This window comes from Tupaia chinensis, unplaced genomic scaffold (genome assembly GCF_000334495.1).
Source record: "Tupaia chinensis unplaced genomic scaffold, TupChi_1.0 Scaffold143333_1, whole genome shotgun sequence".
Classification (NCBI taxonomy): domain Eukaryota; kingdom Metazoa; phylum Chordata; class Mammalia; order Scandentia; family Tupaiidae; genus Tupaia; species Tupaia belangeri.
The window spans coordinates 388,283-398,668 of NW_006203177.1; the positions used below are offsets into that span (position 1 = coordinate 388,283).

The following is a 10,386-nucleotide window of genomic DNA, read 5'->3' on the forward strand; positions in this document are numbered from 1 at the left end:
AGCTTAGTATCATGTTTTTTTCTTCTTGCCCCTAACTTGTCTCCTCTGTTATTACACAGATTTCCAACCCCTGGTTTGACTATTCTAATAGACCCCCCCACCTCCAGCAACCCAGTATTTGTGTGTCAGGCAGATTCATATCATGGGAATCCACTAAAACCCTTGGCGTGCTTGTTCACAGAGCCATAGACATTTACCTGGAAAAGATTCTCTAGGTCATCCATGTATTCTACAATAATACTTCCATTTTACAGAAGGAGAAACAGGCGGAGAAAGCGATTCTCCTGCACCCCAGAGGGGCAGGGCCAGAGGCCTCTGTGGGCCCGCCTCTCATCACTGCCCTTCGCAGCCCTCCCCCAGGCCTGCTGATGGACTATGCCTACTGCAGGTGATGTTCGGTCGGCAGGGAGGTCTGTCTACGGCTGTTCTTGAGAGTGGTCAGGTCTGGAGGGAACACGTGTGTGTGTGTGTGTGTGTGTGTATGCACACGTGTGTACATATTGAAAATGATTACTTTGGGAAAGCAACCCATGGAAACGTGCCATATAAATATTTATGGTTCTTTTAATGTTTGCTCTGAGCCCCCTACAGTTTCAAAGGTGCGTTCCTCTGTCTTCCAAATGCATTTCAAATAACGGGTGCTGTGAACCAAGAAGTGACAGTGAAACCTCGCGGGATAAACAGTCCTGGGCAAAGGCATCCTCCCGGGTCTCGGCACTCCCACTCTGTCTGCTTTCCCCTTCTCAATGGTCCTTGAGTCAATTCAGAAAGAGTGGTGAGAGGCAGGGAAGGATTGGAGAAGGGAAAAGTGGCGATGAAAAAAAAACAGAGGGCAACAAATGAAGGGAGGGAGGGAGAGGGAGAGGAGAAGGGAGGAGAGAGAGAGAAGAAAAGAGAAGAGAAAGAAGAGAAGAGAAGCACGTCCTGCCCTCTGTCACACACACAAGGGCTTTGTGTCGGCGAGTAAACAGCTGCTAAAAGCCTCCTGTGTAGACGCAGGGTGTTTTGATTCTGCTCCTATTTTCAGTTGGCTTAAGAACTAAGCATGAGGTAGTTTCTGAAAAATCTGTAGGGATTCTGGGAATTCTGAATTATCTAAACCAAACTTCACACAGCAGTGCTGTGTGCTGAGATTTTATAATAATGCATTATTCATGTTGCACCTGTCTCCCAAGGAGCTCAGATGTTATACAAATGATATCTTGCTTAGAGTTCCCTTGGTTTATTGGAGGTGTGTGTGTGTGTGTGTGTGTGTGTGTGTGAGTATATGCATGCACTTGTGTGGCGAGGGAGGTTGTGGTTATGTGCACTTCGCAGAAGAAGCTGGGCACAGAAGAAATAAGGGATTGTCCACAGCCACACGGTGAGTGGCTGGACTGGGGACCCTTCCAGGTCTCCCCTTGCCCTGACCCAGGTGTTTCTAGCTCACTTATTTCTCCCAACTCCCCAGAGTAGCTTGGAGGTACAGAATAATAGAAAATAATTTTGCTTAACTTCTTTCTTTGAACAATTCAAGCATACAAAAGTGGAGAGACTAGAAAACGATTCCCATGCGTCAGAACCAGCGGCCCAATGTCCCTGCCCCCTTTCTGTAGATTGTTTTGAAGTAGCCCCTTCCTTGATAGGTTTCATCTGTAACACTTGAGTACATGTCTACAAAATAGACTCATTTAGAATGCATTCAATATCATCGTCATATCTAAAACTGAACAATTCTTAATAACATGTGATGGCCGGCAGTACTAAAGAGTTGCAGAATTATTACGCGAAGAAAGAAAAGCTCCCCGCCTTACGGGGCTACACACTTACCCCCTGACGTTATCATTGCTCGGGACAGTTTTTGGACGTGGGTTCTGAAGATTGTCGCTAGAACACCAGTTCTTATTTTATCTTTCAAGGGTGGATTTGATTTTGGCATAAGCCAGGAATCATTTGTAATGAAGACCCAAGAATAAGATGGCTAATTGATAAATACTATGATTTATTCTCTTTAGATATTTGACTCTGCTGTTTGTTAAATCCGCCAATCCATTGCTCTGCAGTTACACATTTTGTAGCTGCAATAGTTAAAGGCAGGTGTGATGTTAAAAATTGGAAGGGAATCAGGGTATGTTTTCAGTGGATGGGTCTTGGTGGGAGTGCCTGCTGTGGCCAGAGGAGTGACTCGCTATTAGTTTTTTATGTTCATTATTTTTTTTAAGAGAGATTTTTGCTATAGGGCACATGTGCTCACCAGAGAGACAGAGAGACAGAAAGAGAGAAATCACCCCCCTCCGCCCCCCCCCACCTGGGGAGGATGGCCACACTACAATCCCTTCTTTTCTATTTGCTCAGGATTTTGGACATGCACACACAAGCATCTGACATGAATTTTAAGCTGCCAGATCTGGGACTCGAACTGTGTTCGACTACATGGGAGTCCAGAGAAATAACCATTACGCCATCCTTGAATCTCACATTTCTTGACTCTATCCTAAGGGCTGCTCCTGTCTCACCCAGGGGCCTCCAGGGAAGGCTGAGGAATACCACGCCTGCCTTCAGATGCTGGGAGCCCTGTGGTGACCAAACAGCTGTTCACCTAGGGATGTGGATCCACCCTGTGCAAATTAAACAAATGACCCCAAACCCCAAGTGAGAGGGGTGAGGGAGGTGAGTTTTAGTCATATGATCACATGAGAGAAAGCCCAGAAACCTAGGACAAAACTGCCCCTCAGAGAAGAGGCCGGGTGGCCTGTGGATAAACAGTAACCTCCGATGTCCAGTTCTGTAGGCATAAACTCAGTTGAAAAACAGGTCCCTGACATCTAGGGCCCCCGGGAACGTCCTGTCCTCTGCCTGCAGCCCATGTTCAGGGACTCCGAGGGCGAACACCTGACCTCAGCTGGGTGGAGCTGCCCCCTCCTGGGGCGCGCTTTCCCGCAGGAAGCCCTGCCCACTGCAGATAGCCGGGTACTTTGTTATGCCCAGAACTGCCGTGGGGTCAGCTTTCCGAAACAGGCAGCTGCCAGCACAGAAGTGGAGACTGGATGGTGATGGGAAGGTGCCCTCTCTACCCACAGCACTCCCCACCAACTCCCACTCTTGTCGATTATTTAAAAACGACTACCACAAGCCCTGGCGAGTGTCATAACAGTGAGGTCTGTTTAATATGGCGTGGCCAGGAAGAGCAAGCTGAGGATGCGGAGGCAGGGGGTAGGGGCGGGTTTCCCCTGGCCTGAAACAGACCTAGTGTGGAGCCCTGCTACTTAGTGACTTAGTTTTCTGTCTGCAAAATGGAGTTGGGGACCAATATTGTATTTGAGGTGTAGAATGGCTATGAGAGATAATGCAATCTTCTTAGAGAGTATGAAAAAAATCCAATGATTTCAGCCAACAAGTCCATTTCAATGTAATTTAAATGTCTATCCAAGGACACTGAAATGAGTGAATGCATTGTGGTGTGTGTGTGTGTGTATATATATATATATATAATATTTTTTTTTAAAGAGAGATTTTTGCTATAAGGCATATGCACTCGCCAGAGAGACAGGGAGAAACAGAGAGACAGAAAACAAGGAATCACACTCCCAGGGGCATGGCCACGCCACAATCCCTTCTCCTCCATTCTGCTCTTGGGATCTTGGGCATGTATGCCCAAGATTAGTTTTAAGACACCGGGCCCAGGACTCGAACCACAGTTAACTATGTGGAAGTCCAGCAATGTAACCATTATGCTATCTGCTGGTCCCACATGGTGGTATATTAAGACAGTGGAAAGCTAGACAACAATGAGAATGAACAAACTGAAACCGTAAGCAACAACAGGGAGAATCTCACAGACATTAAGTTGGCCAAGGCCCCCTCCATGGTGGCATGAAGTCTGTACCAGATATGTTTCACAGGCCAGCCAAAGGGGAGCGAACACTTCACCTGCCGCTGGTAGCAGAGCCCCTTCCCGCACGCGCATGTCTTGGCCACGCACCGTCTGCAGCAGACACCCTCGACTGTCCAATTTACTTCTGTGCTTGCCCTTCTTGGCACCACACCAGCCCTGCTGCAGCTTCATCCTGGCCTTCATGATTTTTCTTACTCTCCTGAGCACGATGTTGATGTAGAAGTGCCAACTGCTTTTTCCTCTGCCTCCAGGGAGAGTCTGAAACTTCCTTATGGGACCTCTCATCAAGCGTGTGTTTATCCCAGTGCCCTCTCAGGTCCCGGCTCCTGGCCCCTTTCCTCTCCTCCTCTCCCCTTCCTCACCTGGCTGTTTTGGATCCATTTCCAATAGGCTACCAGGTGATAGTTTAGATCACAAGATGCGTTTTTTCTTAGAAATAACTACATTTTGGTACAGGATTCCTGAGGTCCATTGCCCATATTACAAGTCTTATCTATTCTCTAAATCTGTGGACAAGAATTTGTTTTCCTCGGAGGGACTGAAGACATTCCAAATAAAAGCCTGGCAGCTCCCGGGGTCAGGGTGCCAGTGAGCTATTCTAACAGATGACTAATTTATCATGAAGGTCCACAGGGAGCAGTAGACCTGAACCATGCCTGGAAAACACCGGCGTTTGAAACCTTGCTAGTTTCATGTTCCTGAGATCTACCCAACCCCTTAAGACATTCTTTCACCAGATTGTATTGGCTAAGAGAAAAGAAAAATGAAGTCTGCTCCGTGCCCATTTTGTGGGGATTAATAAACATGGTCCATTTGTGTTGTTTCTCTTGTCTGAAGAAGAAACGTGTGCTGGGTAATCTTCTTGGGACTTGTGCCTTTGACTCTATGAGTTGTGCTCTTCTGAAGGTCAAAAGCTTAGCAAAATATTGTTACAAAATGCTGTAATTAAGATTCATTTAGAGAAGGTTGGATGAAAAAATGTGTCTAAGAAGATTATCAAGTTATGACTCAGCCTAACCATGTAAATCTTCTTTCTAAAAAGTAGCTGATGTTTCATAAGAAGCTTCATTTAAAAATATCTCTACTGTCCTCCCTAGGAAAGTTACACCATGTAGAGAGAGATAAAGAAGAAAAATCTTGTATGTTGGAGACTAAGAGGTTTAGGAGGTAGAATATTCTGTAAGATCATTAAAGATTTTATAAACCAATTTTGGGTTGTGGGAATGGATATATTTTACATATGCCAAACTTGGTTTTGAGAAACAGAGTTTTGTAATTAAATGATTATATTGTTCTTTTTTCAAAAAATAAATTCATTTTTTATGAATTATTAATTAATTTATTATTAGTCTTCAATTTGACAAGAGAGAGACAGGGAGAGGGAGAAGGGGAGAGAGAGAAAGCAAGCTGCTGTGTCCAGGATTCAAACCACTGTCGGCCATGTAGGAGTCCAGCACCTTAATCATCATACCACCTGCTGGCCCCTATGCTGTTCTTAATCATCTATTCTTCTCTCTAGATCAGTGGCTTTCAAGTTTGAGCATGTGTTAGTGTCACCTGAAGGGATGGTGAAAATCTAAATTTCCCTTGGGGATTCTGATTTGGGATGGCATTGGAAATTGCATTTGTGACTAGTCCCCAGTGGTATTGATGCTGCTGGGCTGAGACCACGTTTAAGAACCGCTGGTCTAGATCTCTGTAAACCTGGCTGCACATTAAACTTACTTGGGAGAGCTTTAAAACTACCCAATGCTGGGCCACACCAGACCAGCTGAATTATAGAAAATCCAGTGGGGAAGCCAGGCTTAGAATGTTTCAGCAGCAACCCAAGGTGACACTGGTGTGTGGCCAGGTTGAGTCTTCGCTTTGGGTGAAACCTAGTCCTAGGAGCAGGAGTGAAACCTAGTCCTAGGGGCACTTAGGAACAGGAGTCCATCAACTCAAGTGATCCTAAATGCAGTTTCGGACTGGATGAGAATGATGTGGGTGCCTTCTGTCTGGCCAGCCCTAGTCTGCAGGGTGGCATCCTCCCAAACCAGTGAGTAACAGTTTTGGAAGGGAGTTCATGGTGTGTGCTATCAGCAAGATTACTGAGGGCTTGTAGGGAGTTTTCCTCTGGATGATAACTGGAAGGGCAGCCTGAGTCAGCGCAGGCTTTCGCTGTGCTTTGGCGTGTGATAGCTAGTCTGTCCACACTGGAGGACAATGACTCATTTTAGATATCTCGAAGAAAGGCAGGAAATACATATTTCTTATTGCTTTCCCTTCAAATGTTCTCATTTAACCCCAAATAACAACTAGTTCAAGGCTGGTGGAATTATTTGATTTTTTTACAGATGAGTAAACTGAGGCCAAAGCAGTTAAGTGAATATACTCATGACAAGGAGTGAGTGCAGCTGTGATTTGAATTTGGCTCTGCTGGACTCATCAGGCGAGGGCCTCTGTCCCAGGCCTCTCCCCACAAGACACAAACCCTTTCCTTCGACGGCCATTTCCCCATCCCAACTTCCCTCTAACTCCTGTCTTGTCGGCCCAGTTCCAACTCTCCCTCCTCAAAGTCCTTTCTGTTATTGCGACTAGAAGTCTTTTTCTTCTTTCTTTCTCTCCTTTCTTTTTTTCTCTTTTTTCTTTCCTTCCTTCCTCCTCTTCCTTCCTCCTTCCTTTCTTCCTTCTCACCCTCTTTTCTCCTTCCTTCCTTCCCTTCTTTCTTTTTTTCCCCTTCTTTCTCTTTTTTCCTTCTCTTTCTTCCTCCCTTCCTTCTTCCATCTTTCTCTTTCTCTTTTTCCTTCCTCCCTTTCTTTCTTCCTTTGAAGGATAGTTCATGATAACGTAAGAACTGTTTTTGGAGCACATAGGTCCAGGTGCAGAGGACACACGTTGAACACCCACATCCCCCATCGCAAGGAGTGGATGGGCTGTAATCGGCATGAGTTTCCTAGCCTTGTGCAGGCTGGTTGATTCATGTGTGTTGTCTGTGTGTCCTGTAGGCAGAGATTACTTATTCTGTTAATTTCCTATCTTTTAAAGCTCATCAGGAACCTCTTTAGCTAAGTATTTGTTATCAAAGACCTCAGGGTTACTACGTTGTATAAGGGACATAAAAATAGTGACTATAGAATTTACGTGTCTTCACTCTCAAGATATCGCTAGCATCAATGCCCTCTCTCATCAACATCGGGGATTGTCGGTTGTAATGCAAATACAATGCACGTTAATCACAGAGGTAAATTAGAAATCTTGAAAAAGGCACACGCTCTTGAAGCTCATGAAAGTGAGTTTAGAGAACAATTTGAATGCACACTCAAAGTTATGGATAATTGAGGACCTAACAGAGTCGTATCAGTTATTAACAGCGGAAGAGAGAAAATCAGGTGATGCATGATGGGCACTTTCCCAAGAGAATTATTGGAAGATCAAAAGATGAAGAAAGGACGTCGGTAAACAATGAAAACCTTTTGAATATTTCCCTAAAGTCAACATGAAGTGAGGGATGTTAAAAGACGCCATGATATAATTTTGTCAGAACAATAATATTTAAAATACCACATTCATGTATACTTTGTTCATTTTAAAAATTGGAGTGATGGCTATTTTAATTTTGTCAGTAAAAAATAATTTTAAAAAGTAATTGTTTTGTGCCATGATTTTTAATTTGTAAGATAAAATGCTAATCCATCTCCCCCCCTTCACTTTTGCGATGCTATTTTTGTCCTTTTAAAAGACGCAGACTCTTTTCTTGTACTAATTATCTTATTCTAAGAAGAACTCCCATTAACTCCATGTTTAACCAAGTGATGGACTGATCAACATCATTCTCGCAGAATCAGTGACCAGGACCAGCACAGGCAGACGGGGACAACTGACTGTGGGCTCTACTGCAGAAAGGAAGGGTCCATAGATCCAGCCGCTTTCTCTAGGAATGCAAGTACCTGGTCTAGTGAGGAGGTCACTTTGGGATACGCCTATTCAAGACTTCAAGGGAACTCTCAAGGCTCTAAAGGAAGCTGCTTACCCACAAAGCACCAGACTGCAAACCGGATCCATGTGATGGTGGAGAGCTTCAGCATGAGATAGATGTTCACCAGCATGGCAAAGGCAGGCACAAAGGGGAGGCAAGGGGCCATGTAGGGCAGCTTCTTGGGGTTCTCTGGTTGCTGCAGGATCACAAACACCAAGGCACTGATCAGCAGCACCATCAGAACAACCAGGAGGATGGCCCACCAGCTCTGCTCTGAGATGTAGTCAGAACCAAAGATGATGAAGGAGCAGAAGATGAACATGAGGATGAAGAGCAGAAGCACGCAGATGGTCACTGTGTGCCCTGTGGCTGCTGTGGGTCTGTCCATTTTGCCTGGAAGGCCCAGCCGGACTCTCATGGTATAGTAACGGGGCCCAATCAGCTTCTTCAACTTGATGAGATAAATGTTTTCAGATTCATCAGCTTCTATGCCTGTGGTCATATCCACGGTGCCATAGTTGGGGTGGTTGACGTTGTAGGTTGACTTGTCTGATTTCCCTATAAGCATTTCATTATCTCCCAAGGATGGTAAGTTTTTGGCCCCACACGTGTTGGTGGCTGGACCAGAAAACTCTTCCCCTTCACTCACAGGAGAACAAGCTTCCTTCTCACAGTCAGCCAGGATGCCCTCCTTCTTCTTGGTGTGCTCCTCAGACAAGAACTTGACAAAACCATCGATGTCACTCTCAGGTTGGTATCGAAGGAGCAAGACGCAGACAGAGACCAAGGTGTAGGCCAGGAGTGTGCCAATAGACATCATCTCTATCAAGTCCCTGAGGCTGACCAACAGTGAGAGGAGAGCCGCCAGGAATCCCGACACGATGCAGGCCACCACTGGTGTCTCTGTGTAGGAGCTTACATGAGCCAGGAACCTGGAGGAGAGGTGAAAGCAAAGGGTTAGCAGTGACTGAATCTACAGACGCCGGCTGATTCCAACATGGCCGACGCAGGGACAAGAGCGGTCAGGAGTTGGAGTGGTTAACTCCTCCTGGTCCGGCTCCTCCAGTTCACTTCTGTGTCTACTGCATTAAGACCAGCTACATTTCTACCTCAGGACTTGGATCCTGGAATATAATTTAAAGAATATCTACTTTAAATCCTTGGTTTCGAGGCAAACTTCCTTTTTAAAGTTCTTGTTTCATTATGTGATAAGAAGGATTGATTGAATCTAGGAGGTCTGTCAGAGATCTAAATCGAAACCCAAGTCTTGCTATGAAAACATGGCAGTTGGAGGAAGTCATACACCTGCCTTGGGAATCTTTTAGACCTGGGGTTAGAAGTCTTGGCATCTCCTTGGAGCTCATTATAAATATATACTATTAGGTTTCTCCCAAACTCTACCAAACCAATATCTCTGGGAGTGGGGGCCAGCAAAGTATGCTAAAAACTTCCAGGGAATTGTGACTTATGCCAAAGCCTGAGACATAGAGCAAAAGAACAGGATTTGGTTGGCAAAATAGCTCAGTATCTCAGAATACGTGCTTACTGACAGAGGCTCCGTCCACCGGTTACCGCTGGGGAAGAGAAGATTAACGAAGGCGATTAAATGCCAAGTGCCTCTTCAGTAGTCTCCAGAGGCCTTAAGTAGGTTCCCCTCCTCTCTTTCCTCCTGGTCTTTCCTGCTTTCCCTCGTCCTTCCCTTCCTTGTTCTCAGGATTCACACAACACTGCAGTGTGCTCGAAGTCCCAGCATCTTTCCTCTTAGTTTTCTTCAACAGCAGAATGATCTTTTGAACGTGTGAACTCCATCACCCTAGCCCTGCTTACAACTATTCAACCACACAAACACAGTAACTTGGACCTGGTGATTGAGGTTGCTCAGAAAACAGGGCAGAAGATGATGGCTGATGGTGGAGATAAAGTCCCTGAGCCAGTTCCCTCTGCATCCTGAGAGCTCCTTGGCATTTTTTTTTTTTAAACCATAGGCAGGTCACTTCGTGGCCAATAGAGGGAGCTAGAGCTATCAATATATTGGTATGGTTAGAACTCTAGGTTTTAGAATCAAATAGTTCTGGGTTCAAATCCCAGCTCACCATTCAGCAGCTGGGGGATCTGGGATAAGATTTTTTTTTTTTTCCTACTTCTCTAAGTCCTAGTATGCTCAGCTGCAAAACATTATTGTGAGAACAAAATGAGCTCCTGTATATGAAGCACTCAAGATGCACAGATGTTCAGTAAATGATCCTTGTTGTTGCTGCTGTTATTACTGCCTGTTCAGAGGGTCTTATCTCCTCTTTGTTTATTTATTTAAAACATTGGGCCAGCAAGTGGCATGGTGTTTAAGGGTGCAGGACTCCCACACGGCTGACTGAAGTTCGAGTTCTGGACCTGGTGGCTTACTTTCTCACTTTCCCTCTCTCTCGCTCTGTACCTTTCTGGTCAAAATTAAAATGAGTAAGTAAATAAATAAAGTTAAATAAAATAATTCTTTAAAAAAATAATAAAACATCAGAGTGGCTGTGGAGAGAGGAGCGGGAGCCACGCGTCAATTGCA

The 10,386-nt window shown here is 45.1% G+C and overlaps 1 protein-coding gene across 1 annotated transcript in view; it reads right to left on the reverse strand.

Moving 5' to 3' along the window:
* SLC7A14 (solute carrier family 7 member 14) overlaps nucleotides 1–10,386 on the reverse strand; it is a 51,825-nt gene that overhangs the window by 4,135 nt on the left and 37,304 nt on the right. The window contains exon 6 of the mRNA XM_027766423.1: nucleotides 7,887–8,764. Coding sequence (XP_027622224.1) covers nucleotides 7,887–8,764 — 878 coding nt within the window. The remainder of the gene's footprint in view (nucleotides 1–7,886; nucleotides 8,765–10,386) is intronic.